Genomic DNA, 21,356 nt, shown 5'->3' with positions numbered 1-21,356 from the left:
TACTTTTTTTTTTTTAGTTCAGTTAGTTCAGAACTTTTGTTCAGGAAAGAAAATCTTTCCCATTTCCTTAGATGTTTGAATTAGACCCAGATGTCCTGTTCCTTTCATAGATCATTTTTCTTCTCCTCCCGTCCTTATCCCCAAAGGTCCAACTATGGCAAAGCTCTGTGGAGATGGAGGTAAGACAAAATTCTTCAGGATTAATGTCTTGACTGATGGTTACAAAGGCTCTTTGTTGCAGTTGGTGGGTGAGCTTGTTCAAGGTTGGACTGGGAAAATATTGACCTTCAAAATTTCTTCCTGGCAACTGGTGCATAAGCATCTTCCAAAATAGCTGTAGAACGGACAAGACAAGCTGATAATCACGATAGATGAGCAAGCAGAAGAGGAAAGCCAGGGTCTGACAGATAATTAGTTTGAGCATGAGAACTTTGGTGACACTGGGTAACATTTTCTTTGTGGCATCAACAGGTTTTCTGGTGATGCACAAAAGTAATGTTCAAACTTTGGAATCATACCTTCACTCCTTGGCAATATCACTAAGATTCTGCCAGAACCTCTTAAATGACGGTTCTGGGGCTAATATGTACATGCACAGAGACTTTTTTGCCTCTTGGTCTATTAACAAACAGCAAACAGCTCACTGTTTTTTAACTTTGCTGTGGGTAATTAAGGAACCTATTTCAGGGCCTGAAATATTAAACGGCTTTCAGGTGAGAAATACTTTAATTAGTTAAATGTGACATTTTCCTGCCTTCCTTTGGTTACAGTGGTAAAAGGGCATCTTTTGCCTTTTTTTGAAAACAACTTTTTATTGAAGTATAGTTGATTTACAATGTTGGGTTAGTTTCAGATGTACTGCAAAGTGATTCAGTTATATACACATATATATATATATTCAGTTACATATTCTTTTACACATTCTTTTCTATTATAGGTTATTACAAGATGTTGAATGTATTAATAGTTTCCTGTGCCATACAGTATGTCCTTGTTGGTTATCTATTATACCGTATACACTACTATAGTAGCACACACTACTCTATATATACTATCATAGAATTTGGGGGTTAACATATACACACTACTATCATATAGTGTATATAGAGTAGTGTGTATATGTTAACCCCCAAATTCTAATTTATCCCTCCCCCCTTTCCTTTTTGGTAACCATAAGTTTGTTTTCTATGTCTTTGAGTCTATTTCAGTTTTGTAAATAAGTTCACTTGTATAATTTTTTAGATTCCACATATAAGTGATATCCTCTGATATTTGTGCTTGTCTGACTTCATTTAGTTTGATAATCTCTAGGACCATCCATGTTGCTGCAAATGGCATTATTTCCATCTTTTTATGGCTGAATAAAGTTCCATCATATATATATATACATATATATATATAATATGTAATGGAATATAATGCACCTTCTTTATCTATGCATCTGTCAATAGACATTTAGATTGCTTCCATACTTTGCTACTGTAAATAGTGCTGAACATTGGAGTGCATTGTATCTTTTTGAATTAGTGTTTTCATCTTTTACAGATACATGCTAAAAGGACATCTTTTTTCCTCTAAGAAAAACTGGAAAGCCCTTTGCTCTTGATTAGATAACCAACCATAGAAAGTCAATTCTGCTAAGAACACAGGACTTTTCCCACTCATTCAGAAACATTTTTGATCTCTTACTTTGTGCAAGGGTATACTAGGTGCTGGGCATGCAAAGATTTGTTCTACTCTCAAGAAACTTAGCTTTGCAGGGAAATATACAAAAAATCATAAAATATAGATGCATATTGCTTTAAAGGCGGCAGCTCAAAGAATGAGAGGTTAATGAATAGACAGACTTAAGTCTCTCTGGGGAAGACAAAACAGGTTTTCCCCAAGAAGCAGTACTTAGGCAGAGATGGGCTGGGGATTCCCTGAAGATTAACTAATACATGCAAAAGATTGAGGATGTTGAGAAACTGCCCAGTTGAGAAACTACCTGTTCAGAGTGTCAAGGGCTGAAAGGTAGAGTAGGAAGACATCAGTAGTATGAGAGGCGTGGGGTGAGAAGATCATGTGGTATTCTGTATATTACAGAAATTTTACTTGATTCTAGTCTTGGGTCATTAATCGAATTATGATAGCGCTCTACATTTGATTAAAGATAGCATTTAAGTCTTCTTAAAGCAAATGCTGAGGTAGTAAATTTTCAGAAACATCATCTCTCTCTGATTAAGTCTCTCTTGGCAGGAATGGTGCCTTAATTCATAGAATTAATCATTCATGAGCCCAAGCTAAGGCTGTCAAATCTAGGCAATTCCTACACTCCTCCTCTCCTGTTGGCCATCCGAAGCCTGGGCCAGCAGAGTTTCTTAAACCCGAGCGCATAGTGTTCGATAGTTGAACCTTACAGTCAGCCCCTCCGCCTCTGCAAAAAACGGGGGTTATGCGGTGGGGATGGGGAGCAGAGGTTTTAGAGGCCACGCATATGACTTAAAGCTTAAGCTGGGACCTGAATCTCCTGTCACCAGAAAGATTGGCCGAACCTGAATACTGCGTTTCTCCCCTCCTCTCACTCAATCCTTTGCAATTTCTCATCAATCTTCTGTCCTTTTCCCTCCCTGACTTGTTGTTGGTCCCCCAGGATAAGGCCTCCTGTTCCCTTCCTCCTTTTCCGCTCGATAGGGTGCTGGGGCTTGGGGCCCTGGGCTACACGAGGCGGACGACGCACGCTATTTGCTTTGCTAACAAGCCCATCCTCTTTACTAATCCTTTCGTCGTTCCCTGCCAGCCGCCGTGTTCCTTATTCCCCGCAGGGCAGTGCCTCGCGCTGCTCGCCCCCGGGGCGGGCGTCTCCAGGAACCTCAAGCGGATGCGGCCACGAACCAGTGCCACGTCTCCGGCGCCAGCAGGCCAGGGCCTGCGTGGGCTCGGGGGCGGGGCGGGGCGGGGCGGTGCGAGGAGGCGGGACCTGCGCATGAGCGGCGCGGGCGCGGCCCAATGGGACCTGCGGGCGGTGGCGGCGGCGGCGCGGTGCGCGCCGGGGGGCGGGGCCCGGCGGCAGTTGCTGGCAAGCCCGGGAGGCCGAGACCGCTGTCGTTGCCTCCGCCGTCGCATCCCCTGAGGGAGTCGTGTCGGCGCCCCCTTGGTATCCAAGCCCACAGGTTGCCCTACAGGCTCGTGTACGCTCCCGGACTCGCCAGCCGCTCGCCATTCGCCTTGCCAACCGTGCCTCCTGCAGCATGTGTGGTAAGGGGGCCGCGGGCGGGGGGCGTGTTGCAGGGCGGTGCTGGGGTGCAGTGCGGGCGCCGCCGAGGCCGGTGGCGCCGGCGGGAGCGGGAGTGTGGAGGGTGCGAAATCTGAGTGTTGGGCCGGGGGCGTCCCGCGGTGGCTGAGGCGGCTGGGGGCGGGGGCCGCTTCGGGGAGCTGGAGTGTGGGGGGTGGACCTCGGAGGGCACCTGAGAGGAGGGCGGGCCCTAGAGAAGATCTGGGGGGCCGAATGGGGGCTTTGCGCCAAGAAGAGAACCAGGAGGGAAGAGCAGTGTGTGTATTGGAAAAGGGGCGAGGGCTGAGGGAACTGAGGTGTGGAGGGGAGTGAATTCAAAAGAGTCTAGGTGAGTGAGGCAACCTGTGGAACATCAGCTGAGGTCTCTTGAATTTATCTCGCATGGTTCTAGGATTTATCCTTAAAAAAATACTTAATTTTAGTTGCTTTCTTTCGGGCACGCCCAGCAGAAAATAGAACTATAACTTCGATAATGACATTACGCATGATCTTACTTCCTACCTCCCCCCCCCCCCCCCCGCCCCCATGTCAACAGAGCCCAATGCTGATCAATACCTTGGCGAATGGGCCCGGAAGTGACCGTGGAGAGAGATCGTACTTCATTTATCACTTGAGTGTGCTTCCATTTGAAACACTTCCTTATGAGAAATATTGGCCTACATTTAATGAATGTTTTACCTAGAACAGCTAAAACCTGAAGTTAGGCCCTTCTATTACATGATTTGAGATTTAGTCATTTTAATAGTTACCTGAAAGTGGTGTGAGTTAAAAGGGGCTTCCCAGGTGGCGCTAGTGGTAAAGAAACGACCTGCCAATGCAGGAGATGTGAGATGTAAGGTTCGTACCCTGGGTCGGGAAGATTCCCCAGGAGGAGGGTAGGGCAGCCCACTCTAGTATTCTTGGCTGGAGAATCCAAAGGACAGAGGAGCCTGTCGGGCTACAGTTTATAGGGTCGCAAAGAGTCGGACACTACTGAAGTGACTTAACACGCAGGCACAGTTAGTTCAAAAGGAATTGTCAGAATTATATCTGAAATGACTGATATGCTCTAAAATTGGTACTAATTTGGCTATTGTAAGTAAAAAGAATTGAATTCTTACCTTCCTTATTGAGATTTACAAGAAAAACACCTTTTAAGGGAATTATGATTGTAAGAAAATTGAAGCTGGGATTATGATTGTAAGAAAATTGAAGCTATCCGGGAAAATTACTCTTTGTAGCCCTTTTCAAGAAGAACTGAGCAGGAGGTAGCTTGTGCTGATTAGTCTCTTTTTCTTGTATTTAACTTAATGCTAATTTCAGCCTCGAAAATGAAGAGCAGGTTTAAATTTAGAGCAGACTTAAAAAACTGCACAAAAAACAAACAACTATAAATAGCTTGCTGAGATTATTAGTGGGAAAGCTGACTTTAGAATCAGTTACACTTTTGCTATGTTTCAGAGTAGTAGAATGGTTTTCCGAAAGACATAATTTAGTTTGGAGCTGTGGGGTAATGAATTTGCAGTCCCCCAGTGTGCTTGGTTTGGTAATTAAGTGTTATTGAGTGATGAAGCATTCACCTAGTCAAGTACCTGGCTTTCTGGTTGCAGATCATTTCTTACCTTGTTCCAGGAAAAAGGAAGTAAAAAATACAGTACTATAAAAGAAAACATAAGATCTGGTATAGACAAGGTTCAGGTAAGAGTGGAGGTTCAGATTTTAGGGTGGAGATTAAATGTTAGACATTTTCACACAGCCAGCATCCCCATTCCACAGTGTTTCACTACTGAGGAAACAGGTGATGGAGCAAGAAATAAAGAACTAGTATTTGAGGCATATTGAAGGTCCTGCTTTTAACCTGGACAGAGTTTTACATGATTCCAGGAATATCCAGAATTTATCTCTTCTTTGGTGTATGGTTCTGAAAGTTAACTGTTAAGACAAAATTTGTCTTTGTTTTCTCCCACATATTAATTATTGAAATAAAATTTCTAGGCAGAGGAACTAAGTGGGGATGAGATTAGATGGGAAAATTTAGGGGTTTACTTTGTGAATACCTGCTGCTTGTTAAAGGTTTTAATGAGGGTAACAATTCTCTTTTGATAGGTTTTTCCAATCAGAAATACTGGTAAAATGATTATTTATCAGATTGTGTTGGGATGTTAGTGTTACTGAGGGGAAAAAAGATTTTATGGTCAAATAAATTTGAGAAGCAAATTTAAACAATGCTGAACTGACTTAAAAAAAATTTTTTTTTAATTGCAGGACTTATTGGATCATTTCATGTGCTAATAAACTTTAAGAACCTTCCAGAGAAAAATAGTGTATCTATTTTCCAAATTTGTCTTCCTCTTATTCTTGATTATTTGGAATGTACTTTGTCCTTTATAATCTGTTTTACCTTTGGCTTCAGTGAGAGTGTCAATTCACTTAAACTTCACACAGCTCTTAACAGATTTTGCTGTTTTTTTGTTTTTTTGTTTTTTTAATAAATATGGGATTATACCTTTTTGCTCCAGTGGTATATATAAGTGACATTTTTGTAAATGAGATTGTATTTAAAAGCAGTTAGAGAGCTGCAATTAAAAAATATTCTGAAATGAATCCTTAAAAATTGTTTTGTAATTATACTGTGTAATGGCTTTGGATCTATTTAAGTGATGCTGAGACTGGCTTCTATGATAAATCATAAAATTAGTGATATTGCCATTTTCTTAAACATACTGAGTATGAAGTAGGTGTGAAAGAAAAGAATTATTGCTTAATGAGCATTTTCTCAGTTGTGTTCCCTGGAAAAGGAAAAGTTAACAGGTTCTGGTAATGAGCAGTATAAGGTGGGAAAGAGTTTTGTAAAACATAAGTTTGGGTACTTCTGCTTTTGGAGATTCTCAGTTAGCAAGTTTAAAGTTTTTAGGAAGTTCTACAAATAAACCTGTTCACTTTGTTTAACCCAGTATTTCTTAAATCTCTAATTATGGAGACTTTCTTTAACTGTATGCCTACTTAGCATCCTGCAATAGAGTGTTCTCTCTGTGGTTTCAGAATTTTTGACTGTACATTTTAGGTACCTAGAAAGTACTAGAAGGTATTTGATATGTATGTATAACTGAGTCACTTTGATGTAAATCAGAAATTAACACACCACTATAAAGCAACTATACTTCAATAACAAAATATTGGTAAAAGAAAAGATATTTGAAGTGATCTCTTTGTACTTGGCACTCTGCCCTTAGGAGAGATGACTAGAACAAGGGAATTGCCTTTAAGGAATTGCTGTCTGATTGAAAGGAACAGTAAATACATGTGCAACAGGTGTGGGTGATAATTACAGTCCTTGTTCATTGCCATGTTTTAGAATGCGAGTGAAATGAATAGAAATTCAGAGACTTGTTAGGCCAGGAATGTTCCAGATGACAGGATAGGACTCTTGGTAAGGACTGCTGCCAGCTGGTAAAGAACTAGTGCATTGTGAGAGACGCCAGTGATGACACATTTTACCGAACAGTGTATGAAGTCAGAAATAATAAATTAAGAACCACTACCAGTGGGTTTGAAAGAAGAAATTGAAGTACCAGCAAAAGAGGCCAAAGAATAGTAGTTAGAGGCACAAATGTTCCAAAGTGGTATCTTGCCTTAGTAGAAAGTCTGTAAGAGTTAAAAAAAAAAAGTCATTCATGTTTAATACTGCAGAGAGATTAATTGCATTTGGCTGTAAAGAAATCATTAGAGAAGTTACACATATGAAGGTAGAAGAATTTAAGTTTGCGTTCAGGAAGAGAGCATGTATACCAATAAAAGAGACAAGATTGTGAAACTGAAGTCCCTGGTAGAGTTGAAAAGTTGATTTCCAACATGTAAGCTGTGAAGTTAAAACCAGGTGTTAACTGGTTGATTCATACCCTAAGCATTGTCTCTAAATTGACTGAAAGTTGAGCTAGATCATCAGAAAATGAAAATTCAACCCACTGTTGTGTAGGACAAGGATGCCTGGTGTGCTGCAGTCCATGGGGTTGCAGAGAGTCAGACACAACTAAGCTACTGAACTGTTGGATAGGATCCTCATAATATTTTGATGTTAACAAAAAGTTCTATATTACAAAATCAAGGACTCATTTATCAAGACTTACAAGTAGGGAGAGGTTTGTTCAAGTAGGAGAGGTTGGTTCATCGAATAGTGTGTAGAATATCTTTCTCTATTTTGAGTTTATAAGGAAGGATAAAAGAGTTTATAAAGTATTATACCCTTAAGATGAAGAGGAAGGCTTCAGTTTTACAAAGAATCTACCAGAAATGAGAAAGAAGCTGGGAAGAGAAAAATGAGGATTTAAGAGTTAGTCTAGATTCTAGACTTTAGCATAATATCTGGGGGTGATTTGAAAGTTAGACAAACTGAATTAGCAGAACTGGTCAGCAATTGGGAGGGCCTCTAGGAAAGTAGACCTCAGATGGATGGATGACCTGAAATGGATGGATTTCACTGTAGGAGTGCTCAGGGACACAGGTGAGAGCGTAATGGGCCCAGAGAGGCTGACTTGGCAAGATGATGAAAAATTGTGGTCTGATGTGATTGATCAGAGAGAAGCAGGAGAGATGGAATGTTAGAAGGTGTGCAAGCAAGGAATGCATGCTTTTTCTCAGGAAAGATGATAACAAAGTTAGACTGTGAGGGAGTGTATAATTAGTGATGTCAGGCTTTAAACACTGCTTTGAGTTCCAGGGTGTTAAATATGCAAGAGAGAAATGTTTTGGAGCTCCTTCCAGTGGCCACAAGTATTTACAATAAAGCAGGGGACAATTCAACCAGCATTTTGTAACTAGGAAAAAGATTTTGAACAGTTAACAAACAAGAAATTGAAATTTCTCTTGTGTCACTCCATATAATTTTTTCTTTGTGTTTTTGAGGTTGTAGAAAATGTTCTTTCAAATATTTCATCTTTTAGAGGAATCTTACCTGTACAGTGTGCCTCCATAATTATAGTATTGACTGTGTTTTTATTGCAAGTATCTAGTTGGTGTGTATAACTTTAATTGCAGAATTGTTTATAATTACAAAGAGTTAGGAAAGCCTCAATAAATAGATAAATGGCTGGGCAAAAAATGAGAGCTCTATTATGAACTATTATGCAGCCATTAAATAGACTGGGGTGGATGTATTGTACTGACATAAAAAGATCTCCAACATCTTAAGAGAAAAATACAGAACAATATGTGTATTATCACATTCATATGCTTTTAAAAAAACCTCTAACACCATATACATCTGAGTTTATATATGTAGAAAAATTCGTACCTGAAGGTTTGGCACAATGTGTGTGGGATTAACAGTAGTTATCTCCTGTATGGAGGTAGAAAAGAGATTTTTCACAATTCATTCTGTAGGATTTGTGTAATTTGAATCTTTAGTGATAATTTGTAACTTGTTATAAGAAAAAATTTAAAAAGGAAACAAGTGATATTGTGGTTGGATTGTTTCAGAAAATATAAAATTTGGAGAAGGAATTTGAACTCTTAATACTGATAAACTCCAATGTCTAGGTTCTCATCAGAATATTGAAGCTGTCAAGTGAAAAAATACAGAAGAGCAAAATTTCTTCCTGAAACTAATATAATATTACAAGTCAATTATGCCTCATATAAAGTAAAATTTTTTGCTCATAAGAACCTATATTAAACCAGACATAGAAACGTTAATAATTTGATTGGTCAGCTAAATTGCAGTGTTTTCATTTCAGTACAATCGAACAGTCTTTGTCTATAACTAGATTGCTTTTAAGCAGGTGTGTCAAGTCTGTGATCTAGGTCATGTCTGAATATCTTGTTAAGGTGCTTATAAGTGCTTTTATGTCATTGAATTTAAGTTGCCATTTTCTGAGAATGATGCTTGTAGGTGCAGCCTCTTGCTTCAGTTAGGGATATATTTACTCCAGGTATATTACATTAATAAGAAAGTTTCACTTTGGAAACACAAGTCGACTTGGCAGTAGAAAATCTCCTGTGCTCTTTACAGCTACTACTGTTTGTGGCATTGGAACAATTACTGAAGAGCTGTGAAGAGTTGGTTTTTAGGCTTTTATAGTTACCTTAAGCAGAAATGTTTATTGTGAGGCTTGACAAGACAAATATCAAAGACCTGAAGTAGGGATTGCTACTCTGTCATCTTGAGTTGTGAATACCTACCCTGTAAACAGCTGTAAATATGCTCTGCATGCCCAGTTGGCAATTGTTTGCGGTTCTGTTTTCCCCAAGATTACAGATAACCCCCTAACCTGAATAAGTGGGCCAGCTGTGCTCTCAAGGGGCTGGTGTGTAAATCAACAGATTCATCTTCTTTATTTTTCATTTTCCTAATGCTGGATAACTAGCTTTCTTCTCCCAGCTCTGATACTTTGATCTTAGAGAATTTCTTTATGTGTGTCATCCTTTAAATCCTTTTAGTTTCTGCCTAGTTATGCAAGGAGAAATATTGCTCCTAGTACTTCCTCTATTCTACCTCTTCTCTTTTACTTTGTTCCAATAGTGAACCAAAACAATGACAGTAGTGATTATTGGTAATAGTAGTGCTTCCTCTCTTGAGAGAAAGGGAGGTTTTAAATTGGAATTGATATATGGTATTTCATTGAATCTAAGATGCCACTTATTGGGAGATGTACCATTTTTATATGGACCACAAAGAAAGAAAATATGAATGTCTTCAACTCAGTGTTGGCAGTATCTAAAGGCCTAGAAATTGTTATGAGAACACTTTCAGAGTATCATAGGCTAAGCAATATAGTTGTCTTTACCTTAAAGCAGTGGTGAATCTTAGTATTGCTAATAGGGAATCAACAGACAATATTAAAAAACATACATACTTATGTGAAACTTCCCTGGTGGTCCAGTGGTTAACACTGTGCTTCCATTGCCGGGCGCGCAGGTTCGATCCCAGGTTGGGTAACTAAGATCCTGCATGCTGCAGTGAAGGTCAGAGATCCTGTGTGCTGCAACTAAGACCTGGCGCAGCCAAATAAAAGAAACCTTAAGTTTGTTTGGAGAGGGATATTGGTTTAGAGAATATTTCTCTTCCTATAAAATTGTACTTAGGATCTCAGGATCCACACAATGAACCAGTGTAAACCAGGGAGATTGAAGTTAGGAAAAATATCAAAGTTGAATGTTGTTGAATTACATGTATTGAAATTAGTGAATTTAATATGACATCACTCTGAATTTTCTTTAAAAAAATGTATTGAGTCTATCTATAACTTGTCTTAAAAACAATGTTTTTTGTCATTAACATTTAAATTGTTTTAAAAATTTGTATTTGATTATTGTATTTCATCTTTAATTCTCTGAATATATTATTTTTTTGCCATCAGAATTACATTTCTTTAAGTGAACAAACCAAACAAAAACAAGAATGTAGAAACACAGAACAGAGTATATAAGTTATACAGAAGTAGAAATATAATGTTGTGTGTGTGTGTGTTAGTTGCTTAGTCATGTCCGACTCTTTGCAACCCCACAGACTGCAGCCCACCAGGCCCCTCCATCCATGGGATTCTCCAGGCAAGAACACTGGGGTGGGTTGCTATTTCCTTCTCCAAAAGCAACTATAGAAAGAAAGAAAGTGATGTCGCTCAGTCATGTCTGACTCTCTGTGACCCCATGGACTGTAGCCTACCAGGCTCCTCCATCCATGGAATTTTCCAGGCAAGAGTACTGGAGTGGGTTGCCATTTCCTTCTCCAATAATGTTGTATACATGCAACTTATTACCTCAATAAAAAAATAAATACTTCATAAGTTATATTGAGTTAGAAAGAAATGCCTCAGTATTAACCTCAATAAAAAAAATAAATCTCAGGAAAAAAGGAATTACATTTCTTTTATTTTTATTTATAAAAAAATTTTTGGCCATGTTTCACCACACGCAGGATCTTAGTTCCCCAACCATGGATCGAACCCGCATGTCCTGCATTAGAAGTGCAGTCTTAATCACTGGACCGCCAGGGAAGGAATTACATTTCTTAAGGGAGAGCTGATTTAGTAGTGAATTTTTCTGAACGTGCTGCATTATTGGGATTTGGACTTCTTTAAGGCTTTCCAGAGCCCTCAGCCTGCAAAGAATTTTTGACAGTGTAATATGTTATATTAGCTAATGATTTTTAGTTTTTAAATTTTTTTTATAAGTTAATGATTTTTATTTGAATTAGGTTGTATCCTCCTTTAGCAGATTATTTAGCTTATGCTAATCACAGTGGCAGAGAGTAGGCTAGTTGAGAACGTGTGTTCTGTTAGCACATTTATAGTAAAGTTTTATTTTGGGAAAATATTTATATTTTGTGTATTGTCCATTAATGAGATAACACAGATACTTATTTGGGAATGATAGTTTTCTATGTGTTTAATCTTTATCAAAGGCCAGTGACCCATGGGGGTTAAAGGGTAGAACATATAAAAGTTTGATTTACAGTTGGGTTATTATTTTAGTTTGTACATATTCTAGATACTTTATAAAGAAACAGCAGTAACAACAAAACCCCCAGACCTAATGTGGTGTTGTGCTGTGCATGTGAGATGCTTGTACAGTGCCTGATAAATTAATAGATCTTTACAATTATTAATTTTTCAAAATATGAATGAATATAGAATTTCTATAAGATTGTGGCCTTCTGCTACCTTTTTTAGAAAAGCTCAAATAATTGTTTCATGTTGTTTTGGAGTTTAGTTTTAAAATGTGATTTTCTTTTTTTGGGGGGGGTGGTATGGTATTTAGAGAAAATTGCACTGTACTCAGAATGGTGTTCGGTATACATGTTATGATTTTTTTTTTTGGTCAAATATTTTAACACTGTAGTATTTTTGTATTCTGAAATTCTTTGATAAGACTAAACTCTTAAAGAAACATAGATTTTCAAATGAAATAAAAGCTGGTCATTCCAGAGTTCTGCCCCACAGAATTAATCCCTTTAAGAATCAGTGGCATTATAGTGTAAGATAGTTAAGAAAAAGGAAAGTTCTTTCATAAGTAAGCTACTTGAATTTATATTTCCTTATATTTTGATTTTCAGTTTTTATACATTTAAGCTATATTCTTGCTGGCCAATGCACAATCATGGAAGACCTCAGAATATTTCCATGCTGCTATTCCTAAAATGTGGAATAGCACATTTTGTTCTCTTGCCACTTCACTGGATCAGTTTATGTTGTACAAGTCCCTTTGTTTATAGTTTTGCTTTTCCAAATGATCGCTCCTTTTCTATGAATTCTCAGTTTTTCAGTCACTCAGTTGTGTCCGACTCTTTGCGACCCCATGGACTGCAGCATGCCAGGCTTCCCTGTCCATCACCAACTCCTGAAGCCTACTCAAAATCATGCCCATCGAGTTGATGATGCCATCCAACCATCTCATCCTCTGTCATCCCCTTCTCCTCCCACCTTCAATCTTTCCCAGCTTCAGGGTCTTTTCAGATGAGTCAGTTCTTCGCATCAGGTGGCCAAAGTATTGGAGTTTCAGCTTCAACATCAGTCCTTCCAATGAATATTCAGGACTGATTTCCTTTAAGATGAACTGGTTGGATTGCCTTGCAGTCCAAGGGACTCTCAAGAGTCTTCTCCAACACCACAGTTCAAAAGCATCAATTCTTCAGTGCTCAGCTTTCTTTATAGTCCAACTCTCACATCTATACATGACTACTGGAAAAACCATAGCTTTGACTAGACGGACTTTTGTTGACAAAGTAATGTCTTTGCTTTTTAATATGCTGTCTTGATTGTCTCAAGAGTGAGAATTCTCAAGAGTTATTAATATGTATTATAGTTATTTGTCCTTTACTAGAATCTGGTGAACAAGTGAGAAACCATTGCTCCTGTGATGATTACATACTTTTTAGCCCATTTTTCTTTATGATTAAATGATTTAGATTGTGAGTATTCTTCATATCATTGCTATTTATAAGTTATTTATTCCTAAATGTGTTGATAGCATGGTCATTGAAAGTAAGAAAAATTATTCTGTCTGTGTAAGTTTTGTAGGGTACATATGTTGCTTAAAATATTTAGTTCAGAAAATGTTTTCCTTTAAAAATAATGCTCAGTGTATAGAAAATAAATCCCAAATTTGCTGGTTAATTTTGAAAAATAAATTTTAGTTGATAAAATGTCATTGATGAAGGTAAGTCACCAGTCTTATAAACTTCTTTGAAAAACTAAACATATTTGCTTCAGTCTTTTTTATATGTGTAAGAATTTCCGCTTTGAAAAAATTTCACTGCCTTTGAACAATTTGAAGTGAAGATTTTGTATGGCAAAACCAATACAATATTGTAAAGTAGAATAAATAAATATTTTAAAAAATGAAGTGAAGATTTATTTTCAAAGATAACTCAAGGTTCACCTTTTTTGCACATCTTATACATTATTATGCAATATATATATTATAACTATGCCAATTTTGATTCTCTAGTCAGAATTTTCTGTTAATTAAATTTGTTTATTTGCAGGTATATTTGCTTACTTAAATTACCATGTTCCTCGCACTAGACGAGAAATTTTGGAGACGCTAATCAAAGGCCTTCAGCGACTGGAGTACAGAGGATACGATTCTGCTGGTATTTCCTTTAAAAAATGTTATAGGTGTTGCATGAATCTTGACTCTCAATAAAAAGCGTTTTTTGCTTTCGGTTACTAGACTTTTTAATAATATCCATTTTGTTGTTTCTGGTAAATCTAAAATCTGAAGAATTTTTGTTTTTTATCGTATTTAAAGGGTTTGTTCATTCAATTTCAACAACATTACCATTTATGTAGAGTATTGCTTCTTATGGGTCTCTTCTTGTGCTAAGAATGTTACTGTAAAAACAAGTTACTGGGGACATTTTCATTTTAGAACAGAGTTTTTGAAGACCTTACTCTGTAAATTTTTTTTCTTTCCTATAACTTTTAATTTCTTTTTCTCCATGGATTCCATGCTTCTGGCATGTGATCTTGCCCAAGATTATGTCTTAACATAAATGACAAAGCAAAGAACTTTTTTTTTTTTGTCAACTTTATGTTCTACTCCAACTCCTTCCCTTAATCATATCTGGGTCCCCAAGACCATCTTCAGTTTCAGTGATTCCCTCGGAGCATTCAGCATATAGTTGTACTCATGGCTATAGTTTATTATAGCAAAAGAATAAAAAGCAAAATTAACAAAGAGAAAAGGTGCATGGGGTGAAGTCTGGAGGAAGCCAGGCATAAGCTTCAGAATTCTCTCCCTGTGAAGTCCCCACACGTGCTTGATTCCCACAGCGAGTTGGACAACATGTGTAAAATGTGTACCAGGGAAGCTCATTACTAACTCTGTGGGCTGGTTGTGTAGATACCTGGTGCCTAACATGTACCAACATTTCAGGCTCTTCGAAGGGAAGTGGATCTTCAGCATAAGCCACATTGTTTGCTCCAACAGTATAAAGTGCAGTAAGCCATTCTTAATCAGTTAACATGGTGGGAACCCTCTTAACATTCAAGTTCACAGATGCCAGCCAAGGGCCAGCTTTGCAAGCAGGCCTTTCTAAGATAGCAGTCTTGGGCCTGCCATGTTAACTCTTTAGTGTACACTCAACATTGCCCTGTGTAATGGGCATTTATCTTCCTTGACTCTTCCTCGAATAATGGAAAGTCAATTCCTCAACTCCTTTGTTTTTCAAATTCTCTCTTTCCTTCACCTTTGACAACATATCTTCTCATTCTCTTCCTAACTTGATGATTATTTCTTTTTTGTCTGCTTTGGCAGCTGCTTTTCTTTCACCTATTACTTATTTTAAGTGACCTACCTTTAATGGTACCTCTAGAGTAACTTTTTCAAATTCTGTAGGAACTTCAGTAGAATCTTGAGAGCTGTGTGTCCTGACATCCCTTCCTTACCCTGCTTCTGAGGTGGTGCCAGTCTTCCGTGTATCTCCATTGTGCTGTAGTTGCAACCTGTAGTACTTTTATTATAGCCACATAACTTATATTAAAACCACGCTGTATAGTAATTATTTTTTCCTTGTCTGTCTTCTCTTGGCAAATTGGAGAACAGGAACTGAATTTTCATTTTTGTCTCTAGTGGCTATCATGGTTCTTAACATATAGTACATTTTCAGTAAATTTTGAATTGATAAGTAAATGAATTAATTAGATGAAAAAAATTTATTTTTCACTTATAAGTTCTGCCTTACAGTCATAGTTTCTAAGTAGTAGCCAATTTCTAAATCTTGCTTTTCTACCTCTGGATGATTCAGGTGTGGGAATTGACGGAGGCAATGATAAAGATTGGGAAGCCAATGCCTGCAAAATCCAGCTCATTAAGAAGAAAGGAAAAGTCAAGGCACTGGATGAAGAAGTTCACAGTAATGTACTTTGTTTTTTGTCCCCCTTCCTCTTTTCTTCCTTCTCCCTTCCTTACCAAATTATTTTTCCTCCCATATTTTGGGGCCCATTTGAAGAATAGTGATTCTTAAAGTTGAAGGGAGGGAAGAAAAGTAGTTTCGATACTGTTTGTACTGCTTTTAATGTACCTTAGTTTCAGAAATGGTATTAACTAGGGAGGGAAATAACCATCATTCCTGAGGAAGGGCCTTTCATAAGACGAAAAGTAATTTTGACAGTGCCCTTATTCACATGGCTTCACTTGGTGGTTGTCTTCACTTTGGACTGAAATGCTGAGTTTGGATATATCATCAGTCTGGCTGTTGCACCTTTCAGTAGGTCTGATACAATCAGGTAACTATCATATTTTTACCTCGTGATTTTCTTACTTCCCGAGCATAAAGTAGTTGCCAGAGATACATGTTCCGTCGTACAGGGTATACTTTATAGTATTTATTATTTTATGCTTATACATTTTATTTTTTCACAGAAAACTTGAAAGCAGATACTTTGAAGTAAATTGATTGAAAAAACATATTAAAAAATCTTCCACAAAACCCAGGAAACAGTAGGTTTTTTTATATACCTGCTCAAATGGGCCATCGTTATCTTTGTAAAGGGGTACAGGTGAAAGAGGAGAACAGTGGACTTAGTCATCTTTAACTTTTGCATAAGCCAGACATTCAGCTTTGTGGCGCAGTTGATGCTTGAACAACGTGGGTGTGAACTGTGTAGGTTCATTTATATGGACATTTTTTTTTCCAGTTGTAAATATTACAGTGCTACACCATCCATGGTTGATTTAATCTGTGGAGGTGGAACCTTGGACCCAGAAGCTGGCTATAAGTTACAAGTAGGTTTTTGATTGCTCACTGAGTCAGCACCCCAACCCCCTGTGTTGTTCAAGGGTCAGCTGTACTTGTTTAACAAATTATGACAGTATTTATTTTGAATCTGTTGTGGATAAGATTAGCTTGGAATAAAGCAGACATGCAAACAGCTACACTTCAAAAACTTGGTTATAAATATTTAATCTACTGTGTGTACTGCATCCTGTTTACCAGTTTGAATATAGTAGGTTTTATAGGAGAGAACAAACAGATTGGTTTAAGTTTCAGAGAGAGCTAGTTCCCACAAGTTGGGGAGGCTAAGAATATGTAAGGATTGGCTGCTAATTATATTTGGGCAGTGAAGATGAGAAGGGAGGACCTTCTGAGTAAATTAGCTTGGGTCAAAGTAAGAATAGGGAAGGCAAGTTTGATGGAATGGTAGATACCTTTTAAAGCTGCATTGTTGGTTAGTGAGTATGGGAGGCTGGAAGGGAAGATGGTGACCAGAATCACCATCTCTGAATGTCATCATATTGAAACATGATCCTTCCTGCAGGAAAGTGATCTTTTTTCTGGAATGGTCACTTGGAGACAGAGCTGGCGAATTTGTACCTGATGAGTCCCTTGGGAGAGCAGTTTGGCACTGTCTAAATGGGAGATGCCTATCCCTTATGGCCAGGCACTTCCACTCGTGGGTGTGTACTCAAAAGAAACACTGTGACAAGGCGACATGACAGTAAGATGGCATTGCAGCAAAGTTTAGAAGCAGCCTCAGGGTCCACCAGCAAGGGAGTGGGAGAATACGTTGTATGTGACAGTGAATGACCATATTTAGCTTTGGAAGGTGTGTACCAGATCTGACTCTGCTTTCTGAGAACCGAATATTGGAGTGAAAACAAAACAAAACAAAACCTGTGGAAGGGTATGTACAGTATTGTGCTATTAAAAAAACAGCACTATAATTTATAGTTGTGTTAGCACAATAGAAGTTTGAAGGCACAGGTGGGAAAGCTCTTGTGACTCTTTTGGGGAGGAAAGGAATGAAGTAGGGTATAAAGGAGGCACCAATTGCATTTTTTTAAATTTTATTTTAACATTTCAGGACTCAAAGAGATCTAAAGCATAAATGGCTAGAAATTAACATTTGTTAATTTGGAGTGTGTTGTTTGGATATTTGTGGTGTTTATTTTGTTATTGCCAGCAAGTGTTAGTGTTTAACCTCTTAAGACGAAAGGGAAGGAAGACATCTCAAAGAAGATCATTAGACTGGTTATTGGTAGCGTCTGACTTTGATAATACTTGCTGACATTTGTTGCTTTCTGTGTCCCAGACGCTTGACTGAATGCCTTCTGCATAGTCTTCACTGTAACTATGGAGTAGCTAAAATTATCTTCCTCATTTGCAGATGAGGAAATTGAAGCTCAGAGGAGCAGGTACTGACTTTAGATGGTGTCAACAGTAAAACCAGTGAGGTTTGGGAGCAGAGGAAAGGCAGAGGATTGCTATCCTAGATCGTGGCAACTAAAGATGTTTTTAGTGTTTTATATCTTAAAGCTGTAAAGCACAAATGGTTATATTAATATGTTAACATTTGTGCTCTGGGTGTAGGTATTTAGGTGGTTCGTTATTACCAGCAAATTAAATATGTCTGGACTATTTAAAAGAGAAAGACAACACCTGAGAAAAGGTACACAGAGAACAAGGAGCCTTGGGGGTGGCTGGGGGGAGAGAGGAGGCGCGGCGGCAGTCCAGCTCAGAAGGGTGGGCACAGGCAGGGAGTTCGCTGTCCTAGGGGTTAGGGCAAAAGGAAAGCTGATTTAAACAGCTATGAGGTGCAGGAAAGCTGAGTAAGGTAGAGACTGAGGGACTACATAGAATTGAGTCTTGAGGAGAGTATAAAAGATGTCATGAACTGTTTGGGAATTGAATGAGCTCTCAGTTTAATTAATAAGGAAAATGGGTACATGTTCCTTAAATGGCAGCGGTGAAATAGGTTTGGTAATTACTATGAACTTGAAATAGACTCAATTAACAGAATTTTGTGACCGTCAACATTGCTTGGCAGCTTGGGGTGTGGGGGGGAGAGAAAATTGATTGTAATGATATCTAGACTTAAGATTTAATGAGGGGCTTTAGAGTGGATAGAACAGTGAATAGAAACAGTCAGGATTGGAGCCATGATTAATCTGTAAAACCTGAAATACTACTTGTGGGGAATTTGTGTATTGTTGTAGCAATGATTTTTTTCTTATTAGACCTTAAATAAAGTTCCCTTGGCAACAGTGTACTAGGTATGGTAATTACCTTGAATTTGAAATGGATTCATTTTATAGACGCTTTTTACTTTCTCTGATGGACTTTCTCTTGCCAGTGTGTGGGAGGGACATACTGCTTTCAATTACAGTTAACGTTAATCCAAAAAAGCTAGTTACATGTTTTCATGCTTGTATTGGCCTGTTAAGTAGTAATAAACGGTGATCCTTACTTTTCTGGAGGTCATTTATCAGATTGCCTTAATTATTTAGAACACCATTAAATCGGAAAAGACACTGATGATTTTTCTCCATTCATTGATTGAGCTAGCCAACAAAAAATTCGAGTATTTGCTCTTTATAGCTTAGTGCTTAGTATTCAAAGATAATAAGACAAACTCCTCCTCTTTGTAGAACTTAAATTCTGGTAGAAGCCAGGTTGACAACATGTCCAATGTTGTAATAGTACAGCAGAGTGTACACTGTGGTTTTAATCTTAGGCTCCGGAGGCAGCCAGTCTTGGCTTCAAATTCTCTCTCTGCTTCCTATAGCTATGATCTAGGGCAGGTTTTATGACCTTGTGAGCCTGTTTCTTCATCTATAAAATGGGGACAGTTATACCTAATAGTACGTAATTGTATTGTGAGGATTCAGTAACAGAATGAATATCTATTGAGTACCTGTTGTATACCAGCCATTGTTCTAGGCCCTGAGGACAGAGAACAAGATAAGTAAAGTCTATGCCCAGATGGAGCTTACTGTCCAGTGAGAGAGCCAGACAACAAATAAATTCATAATATCAGGTAGAGAGCCAGACAACAAATAAATTCATAATATCAGGTAGGGGTCAGTGCTATAAAGGACAAGTATGGTAGAGGTGACATTTGAGCAGAGATCATGTGATTGTCTGTATGAGGGAATTCTAGGCAGAGGGAACACCAAGTGCATAGATTGTGTGGGCTTGGCCTGCTTGCAGCTGGAAGTCAGTGGGGCTATAGCTCAGTAAGTGAGTAATAGAGTGCAGGAGATGAGGCTAGGGAGGAGGCTGATGGTTAGGGCACAGAGGGTCTTCAGAACAATGGATTTTGCTGTTTGTTGGGAAGCCATTGGAACATTTTGCATAGGGAGTGACGTGATCTAAATTCTTCTTTGAGTGGATCACTTTGGCTAGATTTTGCAGAAGGAAGACTGGACACAGGGGCACCAGTTAGGATTCTGTTTAGTAGTCCAGTGTAAAGATGCTGGTCAGAGTGATAGGAGTAGAGTGAGGAGGTGTCTGTAGTACCTCACACAGGGTAAGTTCTCCATAAATGTTAGCTGTTATTCTTTGTAACAGGTACATTGAGAGCTTTGAGGAGTGACTGGAGAGGGTTGGGAGATGAGGATGGAAAGGGGATGGAAAAGGTAGGTGGGGGCCAGATGCTGAAGGGCCTTGTATATCGTGAAAAGGTGTTGGGGCTTTATCTTGTGAGAAAATAGTTCTTGAGTTGGTGGTAGAATTTGAGAATCTATGCATAAATCCCTGACCAGGTTTAGGATGATTCATATGGGTAACTAGAGATGCAAACCACATTTTAAGTAATTAGAAGTCTATTCAAGGATTTTAAGCATTGTTTCTTGATCATATTTGTATTTTAGAATGACCTTTGATTAGCCAGGATAAAACCCACAAAGACTATATATTAAACTGCATGGACTTTCCTGTTCAGACTTCTCAGCAGTTTGCTCTTAACGTCAACCTAATTTGATAAGCTTTGTTATCTGCTTCCTTAGCCAAATGAATTTTGTATGTAGGCAATTAAAAGGGGACATTCTTAATAAATACTAGAACTCTTTTTTTTTTTTTCTTTCTTTCCCCTGGAAGAAGCAAAAAAAGTTCGTAGGGAGAAGGAATTAGAGTACGTGCTTTTTAAAACAGAGGAACATGAGCCTGTAACCTCATGTTTTCATAGTGTTGCTTTGTTCTCAAGGACTGTTCTTTGATTTTGAAAACTCTTCATAATTGCAGTTTATGATGTGAGATACAAGCCATTTACTGGGGACCAAAGACATTGTGGTTCATAAGGTTGTGTGGCACTGAGAAAACGAATTTTTTTAACATGATACTAATTAAAATGATACTAATTTTTTTTCAAAGAAAGGATTAAATAAGATTTTTAAAGATCACATTAACTCTTTTTGACCATAAGTTTGAAAATTTTCAAATTTGTAGAAAAATTGAAAGAATAGTACATTAATCATCCATATACTTCATCTATTTTTACCAGTTGTCAACATTTTGTCACATTTGCTTTATCTCTTTGTACACACTTTTGGGGTTGTTATTGGAACCATTTACCCTAAATGTTTCAGCTGTATTAACTCCTCTTTTAACTACTGTTTGAATAAGCCTGATCTTCAGTTTTAATAAGTGTATATTCCAGATGAATAAGACTGTAATAATTTAAATACAGCTTATAGCATTATCCCTACAATTTGATTTAATATTGGAATTTTTTATTTTATCTTCTTCAGAACAACAAGATATGGATTTGGATATAGAATTTGATGTACACCTTGGAATAGCTCATACCCGTTGGGCAACACATGGTGAACCGAATCCTGTCAATAGCCATCCCCAGCGGTCTGATAAAAATAATGGTATGGACAG

The 21,356-nt window shown here is 38.1% G+C and overlaps 1 protein-coding gene across 1 annotated transcript in view; it reads left to right on the top strand.

The window, feature by feature from the left end:
• Positions 1 to 3,035: 3,035 nt before the first annotated feature.
• Positions 3,036 to 21,356, top strand: part of GFPT1 (glutamine--fructose-6-phosphate transaminase 1) — a 61,249-nt gene continuing 42,928 nt past the window's right edge. Inside the window, exons 1-4 of the mRNA XM_020878611.2 lie at positions 3,036 to 3,237; positions 13,734 to 13,841; positions 15,498 to 15,605; positions 21,221 to 21,346. Of these exons, the coding sequence (XP_020734270.1) occupies positions 3,231 to 3,237; positions 13,734 to 13,841; positions 15,498 to 15,605; positions 21,221 to 21,346 (349 nt within the window). The 5' untranslated portion in view covers positions 3,036 to 3,230. The remainder of the gene's footprint in view (positions 3,238 to 13,733; positions 13,842 to 15,497; positions 15,606 to 21,220; positions 21,347 to 21,356) is intronic.

The sequence above is a fragment of the Odocoileus virginianus genome, chromosome 2, assembly GCF_023699985.2.
Source record: "Odocoileus virginianus isolate 20LAN1187 ecotype Illinois chromosome 2, Ovbor_1.2, whole genome shotgun sequence".
In the NCBI taxonomy this organism is placed as follows: Eukaryota; Metazoa; Chordata; class Mammalia; order Artiodactyla; family Cervidae; genus Odocoileus; species Odocoileus virginianus.
Note: the sequence above shows the minus strand (reverse complement) of the source record. Positions and strands in the feature narration are given on the sequence as shown.